Consider the following 15,678-nt stretch of genomic DNA (forward strand, 5'->3'; position numbering starts at 1 on the left):
AGTTCTGAGCTCAACTGGCCCCTCTCCAAGATAGCTACCAGCCAATCACCCTCTCCTGGGTGAGATCTGAACCCAGATAACTCACCAGCCACTGCTATCTGGTACATCCACTTCTCCATTTCACTGGTGTGTTTCTCTGTGGAGGCCTCTGGTGTGGTCAGTAGTCACTGCGTGTCTGCAGGTTCGGCCCGCCATTCCTTCATGGAGAGTCTGGGCTCTGGGAGCAAGTGGTGCTTGGTGCCTCCATCCTCTTTATTAAAGTCTCTCTTCACTCTCCCTGTAGACTTCAGTTCTTGCCTCACATCCTTTCTGTTTCCCGGGGAACCACTTCCCTCCTCCTTTTCCTTTTTGTTCTGCTCTATATTTCAGTGTCAGGACACCAAGTCTCAGAGAGTCTCTTTTTCTGCTGCTCACTGCTCTGCCATCTTTACAGAAGTTGGTTTGATTTTGAAAGCAAGACACAATTTGACCTTAAGTGTTCAGACAGCTTCCTCAACTGATTTTCGTGAATTTATTTAGAAACTTTTGAAGAAAGGCAGAAAAGTTGAATGGAAATAGAAGCTGGTGTTATACAGTGGTACCTCAAGAATTTAATTCTTTCCACTATTCTGGTTGCAAACCAAATTGGTCACAAACTGAATCAAATTTCCCCATAAGGTCAATAAAGGTCAACATTGAACCTAATCATTGAATTTGATTTGGTTTGCGACCAATTCAGTTTGTGACCAGAATCGGAGAAAGAATTAAGTTTATGAATCAAGGTAACACTGTAAAAGAAGAGTGTAGGACAGGGAGCTTCAGAACCTGAGTGGCAGAGAGCAGGTAGTAGGCTGTGGATTTAGAATTCAGGAGTGGGTGCAGGAAGGGAGGCAGATAGGAAAGGCTTACCCTCTGGCATGCATCGAGAAGCCTAGAGCTGGATGCTCTTATAGTGTAGAGGAATGTGAGGGCATGAGTCTGTCTGAGACTGTGTTATGGTTTGTGTTTAGATGTCTCCCCAAAGCCTCATGCAGATGAGGTGGGGCTTTCTTTTCCAGAGGTGGTTGAATCTGGAATGTGTGATGCTAGGATTAAGGGTGTGTGATTACTAAACCACTGCTCATGATTGGTTTGGCACTGCCCTAATCCTGGTAGTCTGGATGGAATAAAGGGGCAGGAAGATGCTGTTATGGTCTCTTGTTGGTTTTTCTGTGTTCTGCTGCCATAAATTGTTACCCCTCTTCTACCCTGCCTTGGAGCGAGCCTATTATAGACTGAAACCTTTGCAAACTATAAGCCAAATAAACCCTTTCACCTCTAACTCTGGGTGCAGGTACTTTGTCTCAGCAATGAGAGAGAAAAGTAACTAAAATACAGACTGTAAAATGTCCTTGTCAGTTTTCTTAAGAATTCTGATGAAGTCTTGGTCTTACGTCTCTAGTCTTTGATTTATGTTTGCTAGTAAAAGATTTCAGTTTTGTGATGGCTCCCACCTGTGTTGTCCATCACAGTAGCAATGAGTTACATCAGAAGTGGCTCATCTGGAGTGAGTTGCATTAAAACACACACTGGATGTGAGAGACAATGTGTGAGAAACTGAAAGTGTAAATGAGGATCAAAATGTATAACAGATAATGTAAAGTAGGAAGAAAATGTCCAAAGGGGAAAGGGAAGGGAAAGGAAAGAAGGGAAAGGAAATAATAGGAGAAAAGGAAAAAATGGAAACAAAGTCTTTGTAAATAGGGAGGGGTGGAAGGGTTGAAGGGAGGGCAGGGGAATGGGGAAAAACTAAGAACCAAGATATATCATGTACAGGTACAAATTCCCAATGATGAATGTCATCATATTGTATACCTAAAATGTACCAATAAACTTAATGAATTATAAAAAAGGGCACAGAATACCTTGTCAATGTTTTCACATTGGTTATATGCTGAAATGATATTTTGAACTCATTTGGTTAAATAAAATAGATTATGAAAATTAATTTCATGCTTTACTTTTTTAGCATAGCTACTAGAAAAACATTGATGACACATGTGTTTCCATTTCTCGTGGATGGTGCTGATCAGGCCCTCCTTCCCTGAGTCTCTGTCTCACAGACACCAACAGCATCAGGAGACCCAGCGCTGATTCACACACCATCCACTCACTGTCAGAGCCCATGGGCTCCTGCGGAGTACCCTAAAGTCCTTCACAATGTTAGCCACTTTTTCAAATGACATTCCTGTCCTCCAACACTATTTCTCAGTGATTTCAAGGTCACTGCCGATAACTCTTCCAGTGCCCTGGTTCCAAGTCTGGATCTCACCTCCAGTGACCTTGCTCCCCACCAACCCAAATCACTCACATGCACGGTCATCTCTACACATAGCCATACAATAATTCCACAACTGCACCACCCTGTCTCAGTTCCAAGAGTCCTCTCTCCAGCTTTGCCTCCTATTTCCCCTTCAAAACCTTTAGCACATGGACTTCAACAAGCCCCTGACAGCACCGGGGCTGCCACGAGTAGCTCCCACCTCCTGTTCACTGTCTGTTGCCCTTCTCTTGTGCTCACTTTTCTCTTTACCCCTTAGGATTCCAAGCACCACCATAGCTATTGCCTTCCATGCACTTCCATTCCAGTAGGCCCACCCTGTTTTGCAGGAGTCTGGGAAAACCCCAGCCCTGGCTAACTCTGACTCTACTCCTGCTCTTCCACCTGGCAACTGGATGACTGAGCCACACCTGGAGCAAAGCACGTACTGGCTGGGTTGCCTCCTGAGCACTGGCCTGGGCAGGCTTGAATATTTGTCTGGTGATCCCACTCCCAGCATGTTCCCTACTACTTTCTGTTGCTCCATGGTGCCACCCTCTCTCTCTCTCTCAAACCCCTCAACCCTGCCTCACTCTTAGCTGGTGGCCTTGCTCTTTACTTGGCTGAAAAAAGAGACTGTATTCAGAAGAGCCATTTCTGACACTGCAATCCCAGCTACTCACGGGAATTAATGATGCTCCTGGCCAAGGCTCTTGACCCCCAAGTTCCTGAATCTCTGATTATTTCCTTTCTATTGGTGAGTCCTATCAGTTTATGAGATCCCCCTCAACCCACAACCTGGGAGGCTGTCTGTCTGAGATCAACAATGGCCCAGTACCCACAGTCAAGTCCTACTTCTTTTCTCACTGGAACTTTCAGTAGAACGTATTGGAACTTTCAGTAGACTTCTTCCTGTCTTCTTCCCAGCTCAGTCACGTATTTTTCTGTTTCTGTGGCTTCTTCTAATCTCTCCAATCTCTAGGCTGTGTAATTCCCCCAGGCTTCTTCCCTTTTTAAATTACCCTTATTTTTTGGTAATTTATCTGGTCTTATGATTGTAAGTTTCCTGTATGCATGCAACACCCACAGCCAATGTCTATTCTCCCAGCTCCTGACACTCCACAGGAAGTCCCTCCTGGCCATCTGATAGGCTCCCAAACTCCAAATGCCTCATCCTAACTGCTCCTCTGCACCTGCTCCATTCAGAAAATGTCTAAGCATTTCTCTCTCTCATTTTACCTTAGCACATGCCTCATCCCTCAGCAGACCCACTTGCACCCAGGCCCCAGCCAGGCTGTCATCTCTCTGGCTGGACTAATGTGGAAGCCCCTACCTGGCTTCCCTCTTCCCACTGTGGGCTGCTTCTCTAGTCTAATCTGAATATAAGGGTTATGGTGAGCCCTGTCCTGTCATTCATATGACCCTTCCTCTCAGAACTTTTTGGTGGTTTCCCTTCTCACTGAGACTAAGGGCAAAATCCTTAGAACAGCCCACAGGCCCTGTTGGATATGGCCCCAGCTACCTATCTACACTGCCTGCCAGATTCTGTTCCTTGCTGATTGAACTCGCTGTTCCCTGGGCCTGGAGTGCTGTTGTCTCCTTACTTCATGCCGTTGCCCAGGTGTGACCTTATCAATGAGATTGTTCCCATCACACAATGTAAAATAGATACCCCATGTCCCTGCCACCCTCTGTCTTTCTAACTTTGCTTTATCTCCCTCTATAGCACTTACTGTGATCTGCATGGATTTATTGTTTTTTGCTATTGTTCTTTGGCTATTGGTTGCTTTAAACTCCCAGAAGCTGGCACTTGGTCTTTTCATACACTCCTCTGTCCTGGTGTCCAGAATAAGCCTAGTGCTAAATAAATGTTGGATGGGTGAATTTGGAAAGCATGACTGCTTTATCATTAAACTTCTACCAACACCTGGTATCTATAGCAGACTCTGATGTAGCATTGGTCTTTGCTCTGGTTCCTGGGGTACTAGGGTCTATGTTCTCTAATTAATGAAAGGAGACCCTTCCCATGGGAAGCAGTTTCCTGTGTCCTGTCAGAATGCCGGAGGGAAGTACTAGTGGAGAGGCGTGCCTGGGAGGCAGAGATCTCCTGACACCTGGATCATTTAATGGGGAGATAATCACCCTTTTCAACAACCGCAAGATCCATTTCTAGTCTAGGATCTGTGCATGGCTGTGCTGAGATCAAAACCCTGTGCTTCCTGGGGTTCTGCTGACTCAGTGTGGGAGATGTCTAATGTCATCCGATACATTTAGGTGCCACAAAATGGCAAGTGATGTGCTATTCTGCTTCAGGAGAGCTTATGAGGCAAAGGCAGATATCTAGAAATATTTATATAAATATAAGTAAATAATGTATGTAAGTAAATACAATATATTTGTATATATAAATATAACAGATCTATATTTGATAAATATAAGTATCTAAAAATATAAGTATCTAAAGGCTAAAAAAGAAAAGAAGAGGTTAGTCGCCGCATCCGCCGCCGCCGGCCGCCCTCAGCCAGCAGCTCGGCGCCATCTCGGGCCGGTGTCTCGGGCGGGCGCAGAGAGGCGGCTGGGGCGGCCGGCGGCCCAGCGCTATGGCCTGGTCCCGGCTCGGTCTTCGCCCGGTCTCGGCTCCGGCCTTCCCATGGGGCCAGCCCGCGGTGCCCAGGCGCTCTGAGGGAATTTCTGCGTGGTGTTGGGAAGAACAGTGTTGGGTCTGAGGCTCCTCGCTCACGGAATCCTGGAATCTAGGAGTGAACGTTGGGATCTCACACCATCAGATCTTTCCCAGGAGTAGTCGGTGGCCCTGCTTCCTGCCTGTGGTGACCCTGAGGTGACTTCTTGGAACACTTCAGCTGCTGCTTCAAGGACACGCTGGCCTGTATTCCGTCTCTTTGCGGTCCACCTCGCTGTGTGCCGAGGTGTGGAGAAACCATGAACAGCTCCCGCAGTGAGGAGTTCGACTGCTACTTCCTCGATGAGGGCTTCACAGCCAAGGACATCCTGGACCAGAAGATCAACGAGGTCTCATCCTCCGATGACAAGGACTCCTTCTATGTCGCAGACCTGGGGGACGTTCTCAAGAAGCATCTGCGCTGGCTGAAAGCTCTCCCTCGAGTCACCCCCTTCTATGCAGTCAAGTGCAATGACAGCAGAGCCATTATGAAGACCCTTGCCGCCATCGGCATGGGATTTGACTGTGTGAGCAAGACAGAGATCCAGCTGGTGCAAAGTCTCAGGGTGCCCCCAGAGAGGATCATCTATGCCAACCCCTGCAAGCAGGCGTCGCAGATCAAGTATGCAGCCAGCAGCGGGGTCCAGATGATGACCTTTGACAGCGAGGTCGAGCTGCTGAAAGTGGCCCGGGCGCACCCGAAGGCCAAGCTGGTCTCACGGATCGCCACCGACTACTCAAAGCTGTCTGTCGCCTCAGTGTGAAATTTGGTGCCACACTCAAAACCAGCAGACTCTTTTTGGAACGGGCAAAAGAGCTGAATATCGATGTCATCGGTGTTAGCTTCCACGTGGGGAGCGGCTGCACTGACGCTGAGACCTTTGTGCAGGCCGTGTCGGACGCGCGCTGCATCTTTGACATGGGGGCCGAGGTCGGCTTCAGCATGCATCTGCTGGACATCGGTGGGGACTTGCCTGGATCGGAGGACGTGAAGCTGAAATTTGAAGAGGTCACCAGTGTGATCAACCCCGCTCTGGACAAGCACTTCCTGGTGGACTCCGGGGTGTGCATCATCGCCGAGCCGGGCAGGTACTATGTGGCGTCAGCCTTCACCCTCACAGTGAACATCATCGCCAAGAAGCTGGTGTGGAGGGAGCAGGCCGGCTCTGACAATGAGGAAGAGGCAAGCGAGCAGACCTTCATGTACTAGGTGAACGATGGGGTCTACGGCTCATTCAACTGCAAAACGTAAGACCACACACACGTCCAGTATCTGGGGGCCCATGTGCGACGGCCTGGATCGCATCGCGGAGCGCTGTGACCTGCCGAGATGCACCTGGGCAACTGGATGCTCTTTGAGAACATGGGCGCCTACACTATCGCCACAGCTTCCACTTTCAACGGCTTCCAGAGGCCAGCCATCTATTACGTGATGTCGAGACCAGCGTGGCAGCTCATGCAGCGGATTCAGAATCATGGCTTCCTGCCCGTTGTGGAGGAGCAGGACGTCGGCGCCCTACCAGTGCCCTGCGCCTGCGAGAGCGAGATGAAGTGGCACCCGGCAGCGCGCGCCTCTGCCAGCATCAATGTGTAGACGCCACCTGTTGTAGGTGTGGGCCCAAGGGTAGCTTGGCTGCGGGTTGGGACCATTAACTTAACTACTGCTAGTTCTGGACGTTTGTAAGAGTACGGTCGACACAGGCACAGCCAGGAGACTAGGGGAAGAAGGGTTACACTTATCTGTGTTCCCATGGAAACTATTTGAATATTTGTTTTACATGTATTTTTATTCACTTTCACAAACACTACTAAAGAGGGCCCACAACTGCCAAGCAAGCGTTTGTAGCTTGTGCAGCGGCAGCATGGGCAGAAAGCTTAGTGTTGTGATCTGTTTTGGAAATAAAGCATCTTAAGAGAATTTTAGAATTGGGAGATATTTGCAGCCATCTCACCTGGCCCTGTGGCATCTGCTGGGAGCCTCATGGACCAGGCTTGTGCACCTGGGGGGTGCGGAGTGGATGATGACGAAGGTAACAAGGAAGACGGCTGCGGGGCGGGGGCTGAGCCTCAGTGCACAGAGTCTGTAGTCCTGTGACTGGGGCCAGAGTTGCCCTGGCCGTGCCCGCCCTGTGGGAGTCACATGGGCATCGTCTACAGCACGCTGTCTGGGTTCGAGGCATGTGGCAGTCCCCTGACTGTAATAAACTTGGTGTCAGCAGTGGAAAAAAAAAAAAAAAGAAGAAATAAAAAAGTTAATATGTAACTAATTCCCCAAAATTAGTGTAATCCTTATGTATTGCAAGCATATACTAATTTAAAAAAAAGCCAAGGACAAAAAGTTAGAGTTGGAACAAAGGAAAAGTTCTCTGTCTAAGCCCCCTTTCCTTTTCTCCAGTGATGCAATGTGGATTATGATGTATATTTGTTTCTTTGTAGTAGGCAATTGGAAGCTCTGTGTGTATAAGTTGCAATTAGAAAAGTAAGAGAATGCTTCTGATAATCTTTGCTTTGCAGCTTCCAATCTCAGCATTTTGACTGGTTTGGGGTTTGTGCTGTGTAGTTTTTCTCAATGGTTTTCCTGCATGCTCTGGCTTGCGGGACTTGGGCAAAACTGCATCCCGTCAAGGCTCACACTCGGACAGAGTGCTGCTTTGCACGGCACATGGAGTCTGAGTAGGTGCCCTGCATTATTGCAGATACAGAGACCACATAAAAGAATTGCTTTTTCACTGTTCACACTTCAAAAATATTAGCATAAATTGAGTGCAACAGTGTGTAACTGTAGTTCTAGCTGCTTGGGAGGCTGAGACAGGAGGGCTGCTTGAGCCCAGGAGTTCAAGACCAGCCCAGGCAAAATATTTTTCTAGGCATTCCTCTCATTTACCCTCAGCATGTAACATTTTTTTACAAGTGATGACAAATTTGCCCAAACATGTATTTTGTCATTGAATTTTAATGCAACCATTTCTCTGCCTGGTCCATTAGGCAAGGAAATCAGGGCCCAGAAGATGAAAGGAATTTTCAAAATGAGACTGGGGCAGCTTGGGCAGAACTGGAAATGGATACGAGGGTTCCTGTTCCTTGTATTTTGCTGTATCAGTTTTGGAGCTGAGCCACAAGCAAATAATAATACAGAATGAATGGCTATTGGGGACCTTAAAAAGTCACAAAATCAATTCTCTTCTTGGTGAAATGTCTAATTTTATTTCTAATAGAAAAATAATTGTATTACCTATTAAATCTGTAAAAAATAACTTGAAGGTTATGATCCACAGCTGAAATTCTCCTTTTATGTCAATTCACCAATATTCACAGTTTTGCTTGTTGGTTTGACTATTTACAGAAAGCCACTTGAAGAGTGCCAGCCCGAGGTCACCGAATGGATGAGTCAAATGTGACAGCGTTTGTCGACCAGGAGTCCCAGAATGCCTCGACCAGTAGGAATTCCTCACCTGGGAATGCACTGCCACACGTCCCAGTTGTGCACTGGGTCATTATGAGCATCTCCCCACTGGGCTTTGTAGAAAATGGGATTCTGCTCTGGTTCCTCTGCTTCCAGATGAGAAGAAATCCTTTCACTGTCTACATCACCCACTTGTCTATTGCTGACATCTCGTTACTCTTTTGTATTTTTATTCTGTCTATCGACTATGCTTTAGATTATGAACTCTCTTCTGGCCATTACTACACAATGGTCACTCTATCAGTGACTTTTCTGTTTGGCTACAACACAGGCCTCTACCTGCTGACAGCCATTAGTGTGGAGAGGTGCCTGTCTGTCCTCTACCCCATCTGGTACCGATGCCACCGCCCCAAGCACCAGTCAGCATTTGTCTGTGCCCTCCTGTGGGCTCTTTCCTGCCTGGTGACCACCATGGAGTACATCATGTGCATTGACAGTGAGGAAGACAGCCACTCTCGGAGTGACTGCCGGGCAGTCATCCTCTTCATAGCTGTCCTCAGCTTCCTGGTCTTTACCCCGCTCATGCTGGTGTCCAGCACTATCTTGGTGGTGAAGATCCGAAAGAACACATGGACCGCCCACTCCTCAAAGCTGTACATCGTCATCACAGTCACCATCATCATCTTCCTCATCTTTGCCATGCCCATGAGGCTCCTCTACCTGCTGTACTACGAGTACTGGTCCACATTTGGGACCCTGCATAACATCTCTCTGCTCTTCTCCACCATAAACAGCAGTGCCAACCCTTTTATTTACTTCTTTGTGGGCAGCAGCAAGAAAAAGAGGTTCAAGGAGTCCTTAAAAGTAGTCCTGACCAGGGCTTTCAAAGACGAGATGCAGCCCAGGCGCCAGGAAGACAGTGGCAATACAGTCTCCATTGAGACTGTGGTCTGAGGACTATGCAGGAAAGTGTGGGACACAGGTGACCTCTACTTTGTGCCCTTGGAATGCAATTTAAGTATTTTAAAATTTCCTTAAATGTGATTCAGAAGGACATTCATTCCATGAGATATGCATGAGATATAAATTAATGATGGGATCATGCTCTTGTCCTGTATCTTCTGGAAATGCCTAAATACGAGTGAGACCTCTGTCATTTCTATACTTATCAAAAACTGTACTTATCAAGAGCTCTTCTCTGTTCTCCTGGAGGTGTCTTAAAAAGAATCATATATTCTACCAGAAAGAACCATACATCTTCTCTTACAGATGTGACCAGGAATGACAACAAAAGTGTGTGCTGGAACTTGAAGAAGCAATGCAATGTAGGAGGAGGAAGAAGAGCTTTAGACTTGCCATTTGCTATCTTTATGATCGTATGCAAGGGGTTTAACTTTTCAGAGCCCCATTTCCTTATTTAAGAGATAGTAGCAGTACCAGTCTCAACCTCCCAGGGTTGTGAGAGTGAAACAGGAAGAAAAGTTGGCTAAGTACCTGGCACATTGTCAATGTTTAATAAACCTCCATCTCTAATCACTCATTTAAGTGGAAGACAAAAATGTTTATTTCTGTTTTATAAAGCACACATACATGTAGGTATGTGGACAGCTCTATCATGTACAAATATTATTCTGCGTTTTTAAGTGTTGAAGGTCTTTTTTTATGAAGGTCTTTTTTTGCTTTCAACATGAAAGATCTACATGGCACAACACCATGGTTGAAAACATTGGCAGATGTTATCATCTAGCCAACCATGGGTTCAAGAATCATTTCAGGAAGACAAACATTTGGCCATTTGGATCAGTGTGTCACATGGCTTCCCTTCCCTCCATGGGAACAGTAGATGGAATGAAAGTCTGTTTTGAAATCCTTTGATTGCATATACATTTCCACAAATACTACTAAATTCACAAGTTCATGTGGCAATTGGACTTTTGAAGACCTCCCCTTCTCCAAGTGGTGGGTTATTTATAATCACAAAGTCTTCCTTCTCCTATAACCCCATTCAAGTCTGCCACCTTTGCCTGCAGTGACTCATCCCTGGAAGGAGGCTCTGTGAGGCCAACAGGAATGCAGCCACATCCTGGAGGGACCTGAAAGTTTGTCAAGACAGATCTCTGCCCAACCCTGTCACATCTGGCTCCTCCTGTTCAGGGAACCAAAGATGGCACATCTGGGGGACAAGCACCACTGCTCTGCTGTCCAAGCAGCCCACGGGAATCATAAACTCAGCCCCAATAAAAAATTAGAGTGGCAAAGTGTAACAAAAGGAAGACACTTTATTTGTAAAGAGGAAAAGGAAGGGAGAGGAAAGGAGAAGATAGATCACTTCCCTGATAAGAAAGAATCAGGGTGGGGGTTCTGGGAGGTGGAGGACCCCTGGGCCCTTTGTTCCCACCTGCTTTTATGGGGAAATGAGTGACCTTCCTCTCTCCGCTTGGAACTTGCCATAACTGGATTGGCTTCTGGGCACTTCTGCCTAGTGTCACTTCTTCTGGTGGTCTATGTGCAGCTCCTTTTTGTCTATTTGTTTATTTGTCCTTGACATACATTTCAAGGCCTTATCTTTGGGGTGGGCAGCTAGTTGGCAAAGGGGTGCCTTATTCTTTGATAGCTTAGAGTTAGTAAAGGGGCATGTGGATATCTATTGTACCCTATAATGACCCTATAGTGAGTAAATAGTGACTAGAGTGAATACACGTGTATATATGTATATATGTTAGTGCATAGGAGTGAGTTTATACTGTCTTAAAGTTAGTCACCCCCCCCCACTTCCCCTGCATTTTATTGGAGGTGGGGGCAGCTTATTGTTTGTGGACTTAGCTTTTTCTCTGTCTCCTGACTGTCAGCTCTTTTTTCTGATCTCTTGGTGCAAGTCTCAAGGCCATTTGGTGCCTTTCTTTATCTGGTTTTTCTCTTTTTCTACCCCTGTCTTTGACTTGCTTCCCAGGGGAATCACTCTAGTAAAGTTTGTTCTTAACTCCTTCTAGTCAGGATTAGCTAGAAGACCTAAGAAGGCCGCTATTCTATTTTCTCATCTATAGACTCCTGTCCCTACAGCCCCTCAGCATCTTTGCTTAGCATTGGCCCAGTGCAAGCTCTCCCTCCTGTCTATCATAAGTTGCCATCAGAAGGTCTGGGTTGTAGCTGTGATGATGCCTGTTTTGGCCTGTAGATGACATACATTGCTATATGCACTTCCTTCTTTCCCTTCTAAATCCCATGAAACCGGCAATGCTTTATGTGACCCTTCATGTGAGGAAAATGTTCAAGTCCATAAATGAACTCATTAGTATTTATTTTAACTGTTTCTTGGAGATTCAGTAATGAAATAGCTCTTATATGGCTGCTTCTTCCATCTCCATCCTCTTCCTTTCTCAGAAGGAACAACTGCCTCTAACCATGGGGGCAACTTTGCCAGGGGAGATAGATGAGTCGTCCTACTGAGCTGGAACCCTGCTGCCAGCCAAGTTGTGCAGGAGGCTTTTTAGTAGGTGATGACATCTGATTCAGAAGCCCAGCAGCTTGTTTTCAGGAGCCCAGATGGGGTGTGGAGTGATGACATTTAGAACGATCTTGTGTTCTGTTGAAAACAGAGCCTCTTCCCTGAGAAAGAACAGAATCTGGAGACCAGAGTGGCTCCCCTCTGTTTCCCACTGTCTCCCCAATGCTGTGTGCTGGGCTCTGGGTTAGAAGAGGGGATTAACCTCATCTCTCATGCCCCAAGGGATTGTGTTAGATTTTTATTGCTGTAACAAATACCTGAGACAAATCAACTGATAAGAAGGATTTATTTTGGCTCATGCTTTCAGAGTTTCAGTCTGTGGTTGCTTGGCCCGGGTTCTTTGGGCCTGAGGTTGGTGGCACAGCACATAATGGTGGGGACATATGGTGGACGAGGCCTGTTTGCCTTACAGCATCGAGGAAAGTGAAGAGAGGAGATCCTGTGTCCCAATATCCCCCCAGGGACACAATCCCAAGGCCTAACTTCCTCCCACTCGCCCTTACCTCCTGAAGGCTCCACCATCTCCCAGGAGCACCAGGCTTTTAACACACGAGACTTCGGGGGACACTTTCAAAAACGTAGCAGAGATCTTGATCACAAAGAGTAAACTAAACACTATCGGAGACAAGGAAAATACAATGAGCTATTTGGAAGCCCCTATTTATTGCTTTCTTCCACAGAGAAAGTGGAGAAATTGAGTGCAATAATGAATACAAAAATTCTTCTAACCTTTTAAAGGGTAAGCCTTCAAAGAGGTAGGATTTGGAGTTTGCAAAGACAAATTCCTTTTTCTAAATCCACTTGCAGGAGCCGCGATTTAGCTCAGTGGTTTCGCAGCCTGCTGTGCAAGCACAAGGACCCGATCCCACGGTACCAAAAAAAAAAAAAGAAAAAAAGTGATCTTCTAAATCCATTTGGAAAATGAATTATAAGGTTAAAAAAGTAAAATAAAAGATCTAAATAAATTTGGAAATATGGAGAGAAGACTAGATAATTTGTACCCTTTGGGTTTTTAGAAAATTTGCTTAAATCATTGTAGGTTATTAGGTGCCATTTCTGAGAATGTAATGGGGTTGGGGAGGAGATTGTTCATATACTATACCTGTTTTTTTTAACTTATTTATCTTTTAAATAGCAAAACACATTTTAGGTGTACATAATCACACTTTTTATTTATTTTTTTAATGGTACTGGGGATCAAACCCAAGACTTTCTCACTGGGCTACATCTCCTTTTTTTATTTTTTATTTTGAGATAGGGTCTTGCTAAGTCATTAAATTGCTGAGGTTGGGCTCAAGCTTTTGATCCCCAGCCTCCCAGAGTGCTGGGATTACAGGCATGTGGCATCATGCCTGGCAGTATGCAGTACCTGCTCATGAGGAAGTTTTACAATCCCAAATCCACTCATTTATCACAAAGTGCCAATACTGCAATTAAACCTGATTACTGAGGTTTTAGTTTTAAAAAAAACTCTTACATTAATATCTTTTTTTTGGTAATGGGGATCAAACTCAGGACATCTTTTGTTTTAAGGAAAAACAACACACGTGCCATAGGTGTGCCTCAGCTGCTGAAGTAGCTGAAATTACAGTGATGCACTTCCACACCTGGCCCTCTGAGTCTTATCACAACCTCAAACTGATCTGCTCTGTAAGCTAACTCCTTAACTGTAGTTCATGTCCTTTTTCTTATTCCTGCTGGCCTGGGTTTCTATGCTACAGAGACCTGACATCCTACCACGGAGTATAAGACCCCTTCTGCATCATCTCTCTCCTTCCCAGTCAGTCCTCCAGTGTCCTTGGTTCAGTCACTCTCATGTGTTCCTTGACTTCCCTACATTCCTCCCTCAGCTGCCTGTGCTGCATACCAGGTTGTTGAGTGGTGTGGCAGGGCTACTCTTCCAAGATCTCTGTCTGGAGCCTTTCGCTCACTGTCGCTAGCTCCTATAATCTGTGCATGTATCACTGGAAAAAGAAAAGGCCACAAGGCATTAGCTCTCGGAGTCTCCTCACCATTTACGATGACCTGCTATACCACTCCTTTCTCTTTTCTGATTTTCCTTCTCTTTCACATTTCCCTGTGTCCACTGGACAACAGCACTCCTGGATTAGTAACAACAAGTGTTTAATTATATTGTGTGTGTGTGTGACATGAGATGCAAGGGAAGAACCCAGAGCTTTCACACTCAGTTACATGCCCAGCCCTTTTTAATTTAGTTTAATTTTTAAAATTTGGAGACAGAGTCTTGTGAAGTCACTGAATTGCCTAGGTTGGACTGGAACTTGCAGTCCTCCTGTCTCACCATCCCCCACCCAAAAAAACAAAGGACACTCTTTCTTCTGGGCTTTCGGCTTTGATATTTCTTCTACCTAGAAAGCCCTCTGCCTGGCTCACTAACTTCCTCTCTTTCCATAGCTTCTGGGAAAACATCTCTTCAGCAGCTCTTTTGGCCACTGGCACTGCCGAACACCCCTCTCCTGTCCCTGTTCTCAGCACTTGTCCTCATTGTCATGGTGGGTATTGATTTATTTGTGTGTCCTCCTTCTCTTCTCACTGGAACATAAGCTACTTAAGGCAGAGACTTAGCCTTGGTCACTGCTACAGCCCCAGCTTCTGGTGTCTTACCTGCTCCTTATCTGCCAGGGTGCTTGAACCCACTACTCCTCTCTCTGGGATATTTCTCTTGCACATACAGACAGGCTCCAGTGGTTTCCATCTTAAAATATAATTAAAAAGCAAAAGCCATTCCTTGCCCCTACAGTCCTGCTTGTCTTCTATCCTGTCCCCCTCCCTCCCTTCCAGACAACCTTCTGAAAAGACCCTTCCACACTCACCATTCTTACTTTCTCAGACACAGTTCATACCTCCAATATCCTATCAGCTGACTTGCCACAAGCCACCCTATTGAAGTTGGCCTAGCTAAGAATATGAGTGACTTCTCCATTGCCCAGTCCCATGTTGTCTTAGTCTGTTTTCTGTTACTGTAACAAGTACTCAAGGATGGGTAATTTATTAAAAAGTTAATTTTGGCTCATGGTTCTGGAGGCTGCAAATCCAAGACCATGCTGCTGGGTCTCATGGGGGCCTTTGTCATAACAAGGCAGAAAATGGAGAGCAATAGGCCACATGAAGGTGAGACAAAGCATGGGAGGTTGCCATGCTTTATAATAATCCACTCTCAAGAGAACAAACCCATTCCCATGAGGAAGACATAAATCCCTCTCAATGACCCCACCTCTGAATACCACCACCATGGCCATCAAGTGTCAACATGAGTTTTGGTGGGGACAAATCACATTTAAATCACAGCAAGTGGGCTCTTTTCTACCTAGTGTAGCATTTGACACAGTTGACCATACTCTTCTTGAAAATCTCTCTTTTTGGCTGGGTGTGGTGGCTCATGCCTGTAATCCCAGCACTTGGGAGGCTGAGGAAGGAGGATTACTATGAGCTCAGAACCAGCCTAAACTACATAGAGAGACCCTGTCTCAAAATAGAAAGAAAGAAAATATCTCTCTTCTTAGATTTTATTTTGCTACTTTAGCTCTCGTGTTGAATCCTTTCCTACTAAGTTGGAATCTTGTCTCCTTCACTGCTCATTTTCTGCTTCTCCCTTAAATGGCCATGTTTTCCATGATTCAGTGGCTGGGCCTCTGCCCTTCTGAACATTCTCCCTGGCATCCCAATCCATGAATGCCTGTGTGTTAATGACCCTCAAATCTGCTGGACCAGAACACTTTGCTGGGCTCCAGTTCTATTTGCTTCGATGCCCTGTAGGTGCATCAGATGCACCCTGTCTATTTTCCTACCAT

At 45.9% G+C, this 15,678-nt stretch overlaps 1 protein-coding gene and 1 pseudogene across 1 annotated transcript in view; both read left to right on the forward strand.

The window, feature by feature from the left end:
- Positions 1 to 15,300, forward strand: part of Mas1 (MAS1 proto-oncogene, G protein-coupled receptor) — a 36,626-nt gene extending 21,326 nt beyond the window's left edge. The window contains exon 2 of the mRNA XM_021247797.2: positions 8,302 to 15,300. Within this exon, the coding sequence (XP_021103456.1) occupies positions 8,338 to 9,315 (978 nt within the window). The 5' untranslated portion in view covers positions 8,302 to 8,337 and the 3' untranslated portion in view covers positions 9,316 to 15,300. The remainder of the gene's footprint in view (positions 1 to 8,301) is intronic.
- LOC101708768 (ornithine decarboxylase pseudogene) lies at positions 5,158 to 6,552 on the forward strand (annotated as a pseudogene).
- Positions 15,301 to 15,678: the final 378 nt, after the last annotated feature.

The sequence above is a fragment of the Heterocephalus glaber genome, unplaced genomic scaffold (assembly GCF_053883595.1).
Source record: "Heterocephalus glaber isolate CG9 unplaced genomic scaffold, H.glaber_assembly_v1.0 deba00001523, whole genome shotgun sequence".
NCBI classification, from domain to species: Eukaryota; Metazoa; Chordata; class Mammalia; order Rodentia; family Bathyergidae; genus Heterocephalus; species Heterocephalus glaber.